The sequence below is a fragment of the Pantherophis guttatus genome, chromosome 4 (genome assembly GCF_059756535.1).
Source record: "Pantherophis guttatus breed Tessera chromosome 4, ASM5975653v1, whole genome shotgun sequence".
In the NCBI taxonomy this organism is placed as follows: domain Eukaryota; kingdom Metazoa; phylum Chordata; class Lepidosauria; order Squamata; family Colubridae; genus Pantherophis; species Pantherophis guttatus.
Window position 1 is genome coordinate 13,761,970 of NC_142066.1, and position 15,545 is coordinate 13,777,514.

General features: G+C 43.1%; 1 protein-coding gene across 1 annotated transcript in view; it reads left to right on the forward strand.

Moving 5' to 3' along the window:
* The first annotated feature begins 328 nt into the window (after positions 1 to 328).
* Positions 329 to 15,545, forward strand: part of SALL2 (spalt like transcription factor 2) — a 35,930-nt gene continuing 20,713 nt past the window's right edge. Inside the window, exon 1 of the mRNA XM_087891751.1 lies at positions 329 to 488. Within this exon, the coding sequence (XP_087747877.1) occupies positions 416 to 488 (73 nt within the window). The 5' untranslated portion in view covers positions 329 to 415. The remainder of the gene's footprint in view (positions 489 to 15,545) is intronic.

Sequence of the window (15,545 nt, forward strand, 5' to 3'; positions counted from 1 at the left end):
CTCGGAAAAGAAGATTCCCAATGAAATAGTGGACAATGTCCCAAAGACTTGTGTGTGTGGGAAGAGAGAGAGAGAGAGAGAGAGAGAATGAGAGAGACCCGGGCAGAGAAGAGTTAAAAGGGCCCTTTTCCTCCTCCTTTACCCCCCACTCCTCTTCTCCAATCCCTTCTAGTACAAAAGCCGGAGTGTACAGAAAGATTAAGAGTTTTGCTTTTACAATGAGGGACACAAAGGAGGGGGGGCGTGTCCCCTGAGAATTGAGTGTGAAAGGGGAAAAGGAGGAGGAGGAGGAGGAGGAGGACAGGGAAGGGGGGGGTCTGTCCGGCAGGAGGGATGCCATTCCTGGGAGAGCGCAATCAGGGGGTCCCTGGCTCCCCACCAAAGAGAGAGACTTGGGGTACCCTCCCCTGCCGGCATGTCTCGGAGGAAACAGCGCAATCCCCAGCAGCTCATCTCACCCTGCCCAGGGCTCCCGGCCTCTGAGAACGGTGGGTGCCCGGTGGGTTGGAGGAAGGAAGGAAAAAAGGAAAGATTGGGGATGGGGAGGTTGAGGGAAGAGTGGGGGGGACCCCCCCCCTCTCCAGGGAGGTTAGGGCAGGTGCCCTGGGGATGGGCGGCAAGGGATGGGGGAGAGAAAATATGTCACATATTTTCCCACAGAGGAAGAACTGGAAAAGTTTTAGGCTAGTTGGCTTCGCTCCTCATCCCCCCACTTAGAAAAACCCAACTTGGGCAATTGAGTTGGCTGGGCTTGTGCAAACTTTACTAAAGATTGCTTGAATTCTTTCTTGCTTACTGATGTGCTCGAGATTGGGGTTTGGTTTTTTTTAGACAGATGCATTATAAATGCCTTCCCTTGTTGCTTACAACCTCCGGCTGGCCAATATTTGAATCCCTTGTCTATTATTATTATTATTATTATTATTATTATTATTATTATTATTATTATTATTATTATTATTATTTACTTTATTCGTTAAACATGAAACTCAGTCAAGTGAACATTCAAAAGGGCATCACAAATACCACCGACTGGTGCTAATGGTTGATGATATTATTATTATTATTATTATTATTATTATTATTATTATTATTATTATTATTTAATCTTTAGTGAGATTCACAGCCTTTGAGGCTGGTTAATAGCTCAGCAGCTCGAGTCCTAACCAAGGATTTAGGAATTGTTAAGGTATCATCAGAGGATGTAAGCTGTTCCGAGTAAGGTGGTTTTTTGTAGAGTCTATTATTATTATTATTATTATTATTATTATTATTATTATTATTATTATTTACTTTATTCGTTAAACATGAAACTCAGTCAAGTGAACATTCAAAAATGCATCACAAATACCACCGACTGGTGCTAATGGTTGATGATATTATTATTATTATTATTATTATTATTATTATTATTATTATTATTATTATTATTAGTTAATCTTTAGTGAGATTCACAGCCTTTGAGGCTGGTTAATAGCTCAGCAGCTCGAGTCCTAACCAAGTATTTAGGAATTGTTAAGGTATCGTCAGAGGATGTAAGCTGTTCCGAGTAAGGTGGTTTTTTGTAGAGTCTATTATTATTATTATTATTATTATTATTATTATTATTATTATTATTATTATTATTATTATTATTTACTTTATTCGTTAAACATGAAACTCAGTCAAGTGAACATTCAAAAATGCATCACAAATACCACCGACTGGTGCTAATGGTTGATGATATTATTATTATTATTATTATTATTATTATTATTATTATTATTATTATTATTTAATCTTTAGTGAGATTCACAGCCTTTGAGGCTGGTTAATAGCTCAGCAGCTCGAGTCCTAACCAAGGACCTAGGAACTGTTAAGGTATCGTCGGAGGACGTAAGCTGTTCCGAGTAAGGTGGTTTGTTGTTGTTGTTGTTATTATTAGTATTAGTATTAGTATCATTATTTACTTTATTCATTAAACATGAAACTCAAGTCAAGTGAACATTTAAAAATGCATCATAAATACCATTGACTGGTGCTAATGGTTGATATTATTATTATTATTATTATTATTATTATTTATTGATTTTAAATTATTATTATTATTATTGATTTTAAATTGACAAGTTTTAAATTACGGGCCAAATTTATTAATTATTTTAACTCTATTTTTAACTGTAAATGTTATGTATAGATGTTTTTATTTTGGCTGTTCACCGCCCTGAGTCCTAAAGGAGAAGGGCGGTATAGAAGTTTGAATAATAAATAAATAAATAAATAAATAAATAAATAAATTATTATTATATACTTTATTCATTAAACATGAAACTCAGTCAAGTGAACATTCAAAAATGCATCATAAATACCACTGACTGGTGTTAATGGTTGATACGGGTTGCTGCCAACGTCCTAGGTATCAACCAATTTGTATTATTATTATTATCTCTTTTATTCATTAAACGTGAAAGTCAGCCAACTGAACATTTAAAAATGTGTCACAGATACGAGTGACTGGTGCTAATGGTTGATACGGGTTGCTGCCAGCGTTCTAGGTATAAACCAATTTGTATTATTATTGTTATTGTTGTTATTATTATTATTTATTGGTTAATCTTTAGTGAGATTCACAGCCTTTGAGGCTGGTTAATAGCTCAGCAGCTCGAGTCCTAACCAAGGACCTAGGAACTGTTAAGGTATCGTCGGAGGATGTAAGCTGTTCCGAGTAAGGTGGTTTATTATTATTATTATTATTATTATTATTATTATTATTATTATTATTATTATTATTATCCTCTTTTATTCATTAAACGTGAAAGTCAGTCAACTGAACATTTTTTAAATGTGATTGACTGGTGCTAATGGTTGATACGGGTTGCTGCCAGCATCCTAGATATCAACCAATTTATATTATTATTATTATCCTCTTTTATTCATTAAACGTGAAAGTCAGTCAACTGAACATTTAAAAATGTGTCACAACTATGATTGACTGGTGCTAATGGTTGATACAGGTTGCTGCCAGCATCCTAGGTATCAACCAAGTATCTTCTTAAAATATATGATGTTCCGAGTAGCGCAGTTTTTTGCACTTCCGCTGGTGTTATTGCAGGAAGCTACAATATTATTATTATTATTATTATTATTATTATTATTATTATTATTAGTTAATCTTTAGTGAGATTCACAGCCTTTGAGGCTGGTTAATAGCTCAGCAGCTCAAGTCCTAACCAAGGACCTAGGAACTGTTAAGGTATAGTCGAAGGATGTAAGCTCATTATTATTATTATTATTATTATTATTATTATTATTATTATTATTATTTTATTCATTATACATGAAACTCAGTCAACTGAACATTTAAAAATGAATCACAAATATCATTGACTGGTGCTAATGGTTGATCCCTGTTGCTGCCAGCATCCTAGGTATCAACCAAGTACCTTCTTAAGATGTATGATCTTCCAAGTAGCACAGTTTTTTGCAGTTCCACTGGTGTTATTGCAGGAAGCTGCAATTTGTTGGTGTATCTTATAAAATTTATTATTATTATTATTATTATTATTATTATTATTATTATTATTTAATCTTTAGTGAGATTCACAGCCTTTGAGGCTGGTTAATAGCTCAGCAGCTTGAGTCCTAACCAAGGACCTAGGAACTGTTAAGGTATCGTCGGAGGACGTAAGCTGTTCCGAGTAAGGTGGTTTTTTGTAGAGTCAAAATGTTCAAGTCCGGCAAATTTAGAATTTCTAAATAGCGGGGTAGCCCTTTGGGTATTGCTCCAAGGGCTCCAATTACAATCGGGACAACACACAATTTATTTTTCCACAGTCACTCAACTTCAATTTGCAAGTCCCGGTACTTTGTGATTTTTTCTTGCTGCTTATCTTCAATCCGTGCATCACCAGGTATTGCAATGTCAATGAACCATACTTTTTTCTTTTCAACTATTGTTATGTCAGGTGTGTTGTGGACCAACTGCCTGTCAGTCTGAATCCTAAAGTCCCACAAGATCTTGAGTTTCTCATTCTCTAAAACTTTCTCAACCTGATGTTCCCAGTGGTTTTTGCTGTACTCAAATCCAAACTTCTGGCACAATTTGCAGTGAATGATCTTAGCAACACGGTCATGGCGTTGTAGATAGTCGATTTGTGAAATTTTGCTGTACCCACTGATCAGGTGGTCGACTGTCTCATCTTTCTCATTGCAGAGGCGGCATTTGCTGTTGGTGGTAATGCTGTTGAATTTTTGCCTTCATGCAGTTTGTGGCTAGGGCTTGTTCTTGAGCTGCTAAAATAAAGCTTTCTGTTTCTTTTTTAAGTACTCCTGATCTTAACCAGTTCCAAGTTAGTTTCTGGTCAGCTTTGCCTTCAATACTTTTCAAGTATTGGCCATGCAGAGCTATGTGTTTCCAATTTTCAATTATTTCCAATTCAATTTCCTATTATTATTATTATTATTATTATTATTATTATTATTATTATTCAACCTCCTGCAACAAAACACCCTGATATTCATGTAGGCTAGCAATGATTGCCTTCGGAGGCACGTTTAAGGCTCAGTCGGAAGCTCAACTAACACGCAGTTGGGTGTGTAATATTTGTGGCACCCTCCTGCATGTTGGAGGGAGGTCTTTCGTGAGATGTGGACTTTTTGGGGTGGGGGGAAAGCCTTAGGTAGTGGATGGTAGAGACATCCAGATCATGATTGTCCCAAAGGGGGGGGGGTTTCAAGAGGCAAATGGACTTTTTGGGGTTTTTTGCTGTGGCCCCGCCCTCTGAGCCTATCCCATCGGAGGAAGAAAGCTCCGAGCATGAGGAAGAGGAGTCAGCCAGGCCTCCCTCTCCAGGCCCCTCCCCTCTGGCACTGTCTCAGGAGCCGGCCGAGGGAGAGGAGATTAGCCGGGAGACAGGTGTCTCGGATGAGAGTGAAGGAGAGATGTCATTCCTGGATGCACGCCTACGAAGGCGTGATAAACGATTGCAGCAGCTCAGGAGGCGTGCTAGGGATTAGAACTGAGTCACTGGACCACACCCCAGAGACTATATAATAGAGGGTGGTGGCCAGTGATCCCTGTGACGAACAAAAACAAACCCTGGATAGTCACTAGAGCCTCGTCCGAAGCTGCCAAGAGGAATATTGTTTCTGTTGGACTCTTGTACGCTGAGTATATTATCTTTCTGTTTCTGTGGCAATAGAAGCACTTTGCAGACGGTGTGTATATCGCTGCCAAGTTGGAGATAAAGACCTGGGTGTGTGCCAAGTGCTTCCTTAACCCTCGGCTGGCTGTGTTTGTGTGTGTGTGTGTGGATGGGGACAGATCACTTTTTCTTTTTTCTTTGGAAACATTTTGCTTCTCACCCAAGAAGCTTCTTCAGTTTTCAAACAAACAAACAAACAAAAACCCAGAAAATCCAGTTGCCTTTTTGGAAAAAAGCACCAAGCAGATGGGTAACTTTTTCATAAAATGACCAGAACTGCAGGCACAGATGTGGGACATCTGGCAAGGATGGGGGTAGAACTGGAAAAAGGAGAAACAGCTTTGAGTCTAAGGTCATCCAATGGATTGGCAGTCAAACACTTTTAAGGTTCCTGATTCAGGATGCAAAATTCCTTTTATTCCCCGCCCTTCTGAAGCATCTCTTCTGTTAGCATCCATTTGCCAAAATGCACATACCTGCTAAATAGATCCAGGTTCAGGAGATCAAAACTTCAGGTGGCTCGAGCAAAGGAGCCAAACTGCATTATAAGTCAAAACAGAAAGTTGGCATTCAAGAAGGGACCAAACACAGCCAAACTGTGTGATCCGATGTAGGGAGAGCTAATCCTAACCCCACCGTTTTCCGCAGCTTTGTTTCCTTTCAACTCCCTCGAAATTAAGGAACTCGGGATTAGAACCCTACAATGCACACTTAAGATGACCAGATCATTCAATATCCTAATATTCCGCCCCCTGCCCCCCAAAACCCCACTTCAGCTGGCGGCTTCTTGATGGCTGCTAAGTCGTAAACAAGACACGGTTCGATGGATTGTAGGTTTGAAAAATATTGGCCAACAAGACGGGTGACTGGCAACTTACAGCTGCAGGCAGGCAGTCCACGTAATATTGTAACGCACCTACTTACACCCATATTTTGTTGACACTCTGAAGGCGGTCTACTTATCTTAGGAAGCCAAAGTACACTTTTTCCAAGTAAACACCAGCTCCTAGATTTTTCAAGCCAGAGAGAGAGAGACAGAGCGAGACAGAGAGACAGAGAGAGAGAGACAGAAACAGAGACACAGAGAAGGAGAGAGGAGAGAGAGGGAGAGGAGAGGAGAGGAGAGGGAGGGAGGGAGAGACAGAGAGAGAAGACAGAGGAGAGGACAGAGAGGAGAGGACAGAGAGAGGGAGAAAGGAGAGAGAGAGGAGAGAGAGAGACAGAGAGAGAGACAGACACAGAGAGGAGAGAGGGAGAGAGTGGAGAGGAGAGAGAGAGAGAGAGACAAAGACACAGAGAGAGAGGAGAAAAGAGAGAGGGAGAGAGAGACAGACAGAGACAGAGGGAGAGAGGACAGAGACAGAGACATAGAGAGGGGGGAGAGAGGAGAGGACAGAGACACACAGAGACAGAGACAGACAGAGAGAGAGAAGAGAGAGAGGGAGAGAGAGACAGACAGAGACAGAGAGGGAGAGAGGACAGAGACAGAGACATAGAGGGGGGGAGAGAGGAGAGGACAGAGACAGACAGAGACAGACAGAGAGAGAAGAGAAAAGAGAGAGAGGATGAGAAGAGAGAAAGGAGGGGAGGGGGAGGGAAGGAGGGAGGGAGGGAGAGAGAGAGAGAGAAAACCCCTTAACAGAATAACAGATTTAGAAGGGACCTTGGAGATCTTATAGTCCAGCAGCCCACAACCATTTGAGCATCGGGGACTGATTCTGTGGAGAGAGGTTTTTCCACGGACCGGAGGATGGGGCTTCACTTGTTCACGTGGCCCAGTTTTTGGGATGCTCAGGCCCAGTGCTGGTTCACAGACCAGGGGTAGGGGACCCCTGTTCTAGTCCAACCCCCTACTCAAGCAGGAAACCCTATAATATTTCAGACAAATGGCTGTCCAACCTCTTCTTAAAAACCTCCATTGATGGATGTCCTGAAGGTGCTTTTTTCAGGAGGCAACTGGACTTTCTTGGGGGTCTTTTCATCGAGAATCTCTTCAGACTCCATTGATGGAGCACCCACAACTTCTGGAGGCAAGCCAGTTCCACTGATGAATTGTTCTATTCACTGTCAGGAAATTTCTCCTTAGTTCTAGGTTGCTTCTCTCCATCTTTCGTTTCCATCTGTTGCTTCTTCTCCTGCCTTCCAGTGCTTTGGAGAATAGGTTGACCCCCTCTTCTCCTCAGATATTGGAAGACTGATATAAGTTCCTCCTTTTCATTGAACTTTGTTGTTGTTAGTTGTGAAGTCGTGTCCGACACATCGCGACCCCATGGACGACATTCCTCCAGGCCTTCCTGTCCTCTACCATCCTCTGGAGTCCATTTAAGCTCACACCGACTGCTTCAGTGACTCCATCCAGCCACCTCGTTCTCTGACGTCCCCTTCTCCTTTTGCCCTCAATCTTTCCCGGCATTAGACTCTTCTCCAGTGAGTCCTTCCTTCTCATTAGGTGGCCAAAGTATTTGAGTTTCATCTTCAGGATCTGGCCTTCTAAAGAGCAGTCAGGATTGATCTCCTCTAGGATTGACCAGTTTGATCGCCTTGCAGTCCAGGGGACTCGCAGGAGTCTTCTCCAGCACCAGAGTTCAAAGGCCTCCATTCTTTGGCGCTCAGCCTTCCTTATGGTCCAACTTTCACCAGCCCTACATTGCAGCTGGGAAAACCATAGCCTTGACTATACGCACTTTTATTGGCAGGGTGATGTCTCTGCTTTTTAGTATGCTGTCTAGATTTGCCATAGCTTTCCTCCCCAGGAGCAAGCGTCTTTTAATTTCTTGGCTGCAGTCCCCATCTGCGGTGATCTTGGAGCCCAGGAAAATAAAATCCGTCCCTACCTCCATTTCTTCCCCATCTATTTGCTGCTGCAACCGTTCTTCGTATGTTTTACCCTCCAGTCACCTCCTAATCATCTTTGTTGATCTTCTCTGCGCTTTTTCTTTAAGTCTCAATATCTTTTTTTAAAAAAAAAAAATATCGTGGCCAACCCAAACGGGATGCAATATTCCAAGCGCCTTCTTTTTACCAGGGCATTTTTAAAGTGATGCTTTACCTCATAAATTCCCCCGTTACACAGTCTCTCCTGCACGTCTTCTAGTTTTTTTTAGGGGTGGTGGGTTTTTTTTTCCACATCACTGGTCCAAAGCCCCCTTTCCCAACAAGCCGAAGAAGATGATCAATCCCGTATGCATTCTGTCACACTCCCTCACTCCCATATTTTTGCCACACACTGCTTCTTTTCTCTTGCTTCCCGGGCTATTTGTGCTGTTGCTAAGTAACTCACCAAGTGCAAGATAGTTTTTCTTGTGTTAAGTTAGATCTTTCTCTCTTTCCCCCCACTTCCCTTAGGTTTTTTTTTTTTTTAATTCTCCCTCCCACCCGCTCACCCCCCTCCGCTGCTCTTACGGGGGTGACAATTACACTACTGGATTGTCTCCGGTCCAGCTTCCCTCCCCAGACTGAAGAGAGGAAAAACAAGGAGAGGATATAGAACACAAGCAAATTGCTCTTGGCCCAAAAAAATATATATACCCACAACGCAACAACTTTGAGCTGCAAAATAACAATTGTACAGAGAGACACACACATACACCCTCTGGGATTTACACGAGGGCCTTGAAATTTCCCGAGCAGCCGCAGGAAGTTTAATTTTTAATTTCACTGGGGGAATGATTAAATGCGCGAACTCTTGTTGAATCAACTTTATGCAATCTGGACAGAAAATAAGATTAGATAGCAGGGAGATTTTTTTGTTGTTGTTCTAAACTCACTCAGATTTCGGCGGGGTGGAAGGGGGGAAGGAATAATTGTCCTTCTGATAGAGATTAAGGTTCTGATTTGGGGGGCAAAGGGTTAGTTGAGAGATCCAAAGGAGATCACATTGAGGAAAGTTAATTTAAACCGAGGGGAATTGGATCGTAAGTAAACAAGGAGAATTTTTCAAGGCAGATTAGTTTACCGCACTGAAGCAGAGGTGGGTTTCAGCGGGTTCTGATCAGTTCTGGAGAACCGGTAGCGGAAATTTTGAGTAGTTCGGCAAATCGGTAGTAAAAATTCTGACTGGCCCCGCCCCCATCTATTCTCTGCCTCCCAAGTCGCAGCTGATCGGGAAGAAATGGGGATTTTGCAGTAGCCTTCCCCTGGATTGGGGTGGGAATGGAGATTTTACAGTATCCTTCCCCTGCCACACCCACCAAGCCATGCCACACCCACAGAACCGGTAGTAAAAAAATTTGAAACCCACCACTGCACTTAAGGGTTCATTAGCAACCTTTATCCATGGCAATTTTGGTTTTGTGGGTTCATACCAGAGGTGGGATTCCCTTCCCTTCCCTACCAGTTTGCAAATGTGAGCACGCAGCCTTCTGCGCCTGCAGAGTAGTCACGCATTACGTCCGGGGGTGGGCGGAGCCTCCCGCAGTTGCTGCTACCAGTTCGCACGATCCAGAGAGAACTGGCTGAATCCCACCACAGGTTTCAGGAGACCCTACACCATTTCTGACAAATGGCAGACCAATCTTTTCTTGAAAGTCTCAAGTGACGAAGCTCCCATCACTTCCGATGGCAACTTCTGTTCCATGAGTTGATTGTTCTCACCATCAGAAAGTTCCTCCTCATTTCTAGGTTGAATCTCTCCTTGGTCAGTTTCCATCCATTATTCCTTGTCTGGCCTTCAGGTGCTTTGGAAAACAGCTTAACCCCTTCCTCTCTGTGGCAGCCCCTCAAGAATTGGAAGAAGGCTATCATGTCTCCCCTGGTCCTTCTCTTCACTAGACTAGCCATGCCCAGTTCCTGCAACCATTTGTCGTATGTTTTAGTCTCCAATCCCCTAATTATCCTAGTTGCTCTTCTCTGCACTTTTTCTAGAGTCTCAACATCTTTTTTATAGTGCGGTGACCAAACTGGATACAGTACTCTAGGTGTGGTCTTACTAGGGCTTTATAGAGTGGTATTAGTACCACATTTAAACCTGCTTAGCTTTGGTTGAGTGGATCTGGAAAACCCAGCCCATGATGGTTTATTCCACGAAGCATCATTAAATCAACTTTCCACAGGAGGTCAGCTTGTCTATTAAGTGACTTTTAGATCATTTCCCTCTTGACCAAAATATCCTTTCTGAATGAAAACACAAAAGCTCACCCAAACTCAATTTTATGCCAGCACAAGAGTTTTTTCCCACTGTTGTCACCGAAACCAAACCTTTCAGTTTCTACAACTTTGTCTACAATCAGTGGGGGAATTCAATTTTTTTTACTACCAGTTCTGTGGGCGTGGCTTGGTGTGCGTGGTGTGGCTTGGTGTGCATGGCAGGGGTAGGATAGTGCAAAATCCCCATTCCCTCCCCGCTCCTGGGGGAAGGATATTGCAAAATCTCCATTCCCACGCCACTCTGGGGCCAACCAGAGTGGGTATTTGCCAGTTCTCCGAACCACTCAAAATTTCCACTACCAGTTCTTCAGAACCTGTCAGAACCTGCTGAATAGCACCCCTGCTACAGTTGCGTTGCTTAGGAAAGAGTTTGGTGACTGACCCGCTGAGGTTGACCCTCGCACGGGAGGCATCTGTATGGGCGGTCCTTGACTTACAACCAGAATTGAGCCCCAAATTTCTGTTGTTAAGTGAGACATTTGTTACGCGAGTTTTGCTCCATTGTACTATCTCTCTTGCCACCGTTGTGAAGTTAGCAACAGAGTTGTGAAGTGAAGCTGGCTTCCCAATCATCTTTCCTTGTCAGAAAGGCACACGAGGTGACCACATAACCCCGGGACATTGTAACCGTCGTAAATATGAGTCAGTTGCCAAGCGTCTGAATCAGGGGTGAAATGCTCCCGGTTCGGACCGGATCGCCCGATCCGGTAGCGATGGCGGCGGGTGGTTCAGAGAACCGGTACCAAAAATCCGTGCCCCCACCCCCCACCCCATGCGTAGCTGAGCCACACGATCATCAGGCTTTTTTTTTTTTTTTACTTTTAAAAGCATTTTTTCTACAACCTCTTCGGCCAAAAAAATGCTTTTAAAAGTTTTTTTAAAAAGCCTCTGATGATCGCGCGGCTCAGCTGGGATCGTCAGAGGCTTTTAAAAGCATTTTTTTCTGCAACCTCTTAAGGTTGTAGAAAAAATGCTTATAAAAGTAAAAACAAAAGTTGGCCACACCCACCCAGTCCCATTACCCCCCCCCAACCCACGCCCACAGAACCAGTAGTAACAAATTTTACATTTCACTACTGGTCTGAATTTTTAGCATGTAACCACGGGCAATAGTCATTAGTGTGAAAAATGGCTGTAAGTCACTTGTTTCAGTGACTGTTGTAACTTTGAGCTGTCACTAAATGAACCGTTGTAAGTTGAGGACTAGCTATACACTCAAGGCAGAAATCATGTCACTGTTGCACACTGAGTCATAGCCAGATATATCAGCTGAGACCAGTTTACCTTCTTCTTCTTCTTCTTCTTCTTCTTCTTCTTCTTCTTCTTCTTCTTCTTCTTCTTCTTCTTCTTCTTCTTCTTCTTCTTCTCCTTCTCCTTCTCCTTCTCCTTCTCCTTCTTCTCCTTCTCCTTCTCCTCCTTCTCCTTCTCCTTCTCCTCCTCCTCCTCCTCCTCCTCCTCCTCCTCCTCCTTCTTCTTCTTCTTATTATTATTAATTAATCTTTAGTGAGATTCACAGCCTTTGAGGCTGGTTAATAGCTCAGCAGCTCGAGTCCTAACCAAGTATCATCGGAGGATGTAAGCTGTTCCAAGTAAGGTGATTTTTTGTAGAGTCAAAATGTTCAAGTCCGGCAAATTTAGAATTTCTAAATAGCGGGGTAGCCCTTTGGGTATTGCTCCAAGGGCTCCAATTACAATCTGGGCAACACACGATTTCTTTTTCCACAGTCGCTCAACTTCAATTTGCAAGTCCCGGTACTTTGTGATGATATTATTATTTTTTATTGTTATTATTATTATTATTGTTGTTGTTGTTGTTGTTGTTGTATTATTTTATTTTTTATTGGTTCGATTTATATGCCGCCCTTCTCCAGAGACTCAGGGCGGCTTACAATGCATTAAGCAATAGCCTTCATACTTTTGTATATACCTGCTTAGTAGGGCTTTCGGTCCCCCCCTAAGCGGTATTCTTTTTATACAAAGTCACCTTATTGCCCCCACAATCCAGGTCCTCATTTTACCTACCTCGGAAGGATGGAAGGCTGAGTCAGCTTTGAGCCTGGTGAGATTTGAACTTGCAGTAATTGCAGGCAGCTGGTAGCTAAGTGCTACTTAACAGCACTTTAGTCCGCTGCGCCACCAAGGCTCTTTATACGTAATAGCCGCTTGTAAATCCACATTTCAAATGCTTCTCGTCTCTTCAAGTGGCTTTCTGTCGGAGACCAACTCTCCCCTCCGTAGAGCAGGATAGAAAAGATGTAGCATCTGACAATGTATGTACCTTAAGGCAGGGGTCTCCAACTTTGGCAATTTTAAGACTGGTGGACTTCAACTCCCAGAATTCCTCAGCCAGCAAAGCTGGAACTCTGGGAGTTGAAGTCCACCAGTCTTAAAAGTTGCCAAGGTTGGAGACCCCTGCCTTAAGCTGCAGAATCCAAATTCATCCTAAAAGGTTTCCCTTAAGTGCTGCTTAAATCCAAGCCGCTACAGTCCTCGAATTACGACAATTGGAACCAGTTTGGGTTTTTTTGCTAAGCGAGACATTTGTCAAGTGAGTTTTGCCCCATTTTACGAATCCCTGCAGTTGTTAAGATAGTAACAGTTTTTAAATGACTCTTGCTAATCCCTGTTGTCTTCGCTGGTCAGAACGTCGCAAAACGGGACTCACATGGCCCCGGGGCATTACAACTGTCATAAATACGAGTTAGTGACCGTAGGAATGCTGAAACAGACATAAGTGTGAAAAACGGTCGTTAAGTCACTTTGCTTCAGACAGTCACTAAATGAACTGTAAGTCTAGGACTTCCTGTAGACAGATGTGGTTTGCCACTGTTTTCTTCCTGGATTGCATTCCAGCCTCCCGTAGCCTACAGTTCAAAGATCTCCTGGTGGTCTCTCGTCCAAGGTTTCTAATTACAGTAGTGGCCAAAAATTGTGGAAATCTTTTGGGAAAAGTGTATTTTCTAAAACTAGATAATAACACCACTTTTGGGGGGGGAGTAGTACCATAAAATTATATATCGATGGAAAGATAATTTAATCAAGAATGCAATGCAAGAACTTTTATGAAGGATTTGCTATTAGAATAGCAGTTATAGTAGAAAGAAGAAAAGTGAAACACGTAGAAAAAAACAAGATATACAAAAATTATCACCGTAGAGAAGACGAGATATACAGAAATGATCACCATGTCAGTTAAGACTTAGTTGGGTAACCTTTAGCATGAATGACGGCCTTACAACCTCTTCCCATGGTGTGAACCAAGTCTTTTAGTTCTGCAGCTGTTAAAATGTGAAACCAAGATTGAATGATGGCTTCTATTAACTGGGTTTTATTACTGGGTCGCTTCTGACTAACAGGTTTCTTTAGTCGGCTCCCTAGATTGTCAATTGGGTTAAGGTCTGGGCTATTCGTAGGCCATTCTAGCAGTGGAATAGGATTATCTTGAAACTCCAAAAAAAAAAAGTGGTGTTATTAGCCATCAAACCTCAAAAATACACTTTTCCCAAAAGGTTTCCACAATTTTGGCCACTACAGTAAATCCAAGATTGAGTGAGTGAGGGGCTGTACTCTTGTATTCCTATCCTAAAGTATTCCGTTGCCCATCCAGGCAGCTTCTGGGCCTGGAAGTGGGAAGCAGGCAGGGGTGGGTTCTCAATTTTTTTACTACCGGTTCTGTGAGTGTGGCTTATTTTGTGGGCGTGGCTTGATGGTCATGTGACAATTATTTAGGATTTAGCAGTGGTACTGATTTACCAGGCTTTTAACTGCTTGCAGAGCTGTACCGATCTACCCATTTATTTTTGCAGGCACTGGTCTACTCATGTATTTTTGCAGGCACCGGTCTACCCATTTATTTTTGCAGGCACTGGTCTACCCATTTATTTTTGCAGGCACTGATCTACTCATGTATTTTTGCAGGCACTGGTCTACCCATTTATTTTTTGCAGGCACTGGTCTACCCATTTATTTTTTGCAGGCACTGATCTACTCATGTATTTTTTCAGACACTGGTCTACCCATTTATTTTTGCAGGCACTGGTCTACTCATGTATTTTTGCAGGCACCGGTCTACCTATTTATTTTTTGCAGGCACTAATCTACTCATGTATTTTTTCAGACACTGGTCTACCCATTTATTTTTGCAGGCACCGGTCTACTCATTTGTTTTCTTTTAACACTGATCAGCTGTAGGGTGGCCCTTTGAAGCCCCTCGGCAAGAGTTTAAACAGTTTTTCTTCCCTCTAGCCATCAGCTGGGACTCAGGAGGCAGCAATAGATTGGGGGTGGGGCCAAATAAAAGGTCAGAATAACGCAGGGGGTGGGGGGCGGGGTGGGCAGAACCAGTTTGGTGACATCATATCACCACCGCTACCAGCTCGGCGGAACCGAGCGGAACTGGGAGGAACCCACCACTGGAAGCAGGGAATGGGGAGAGGAAAACCCTTGGCCCAGGGGTGCTATTCAGCAGGTTCTGACAGGTTCTGGAGAACCGGTAGCGGAAATTTTGAGTAGTTCAGAGAACAGGCAAATACCACCTCTGGCTGGCCCCCGAGTGGGGAGGGAATGGGGATTTTGCAATATCCCTTCCCCTGCCATGCCCACCAAGCCACGCCCACCAAGCCACACCACGCCCACCAAGCCACGCCCACAGAACCGGTAATAAAAAAAATTGGATTTCACCACTGCCTTGGCCCCATCACCGCGGACCAGCCAAAGTCCATCTTTTTACCCATTTCCACTTCAAGATGGGACCCCTGCCTGCAAATGGAGGCCTTTGCAGCTTGCGTCTATGGAATTTCTCAGTCATCCAAGTCACAGTTATCCCAAATGTGCTTTTTTAAAAAAAAGAAAGGCAACTGGACTTCCTTGATTTTTTCCTGAAGAGGTTTCACTTCTCATCCCGGAGGCTTCTTCAGTTCTAGGTGACAGGTAGAGAACGGAAGGATTTCTACAGTGTTAACGACGGGCTGATTGCAAAGAGGATAAATCTTTCCGTTCTCTACCAGTCGAGTAAGAACTGAAGAAGCTTCTTGGGTGAGAAGTGGATGGTCTTGGGGAAAAAAAAATAATACTCCGAAAATGCCAGTTGGCTTCTTTTTTGGGACATTGTAGCTCGTGGTTAAGTTGCACAGCGTGAAAGAGGGATGTCTGGCCCTATAGATGGCACGGATGGTGGCCGCCTTCTAGCGGTCAACTGGATTTGTGCAGCGCAGACCT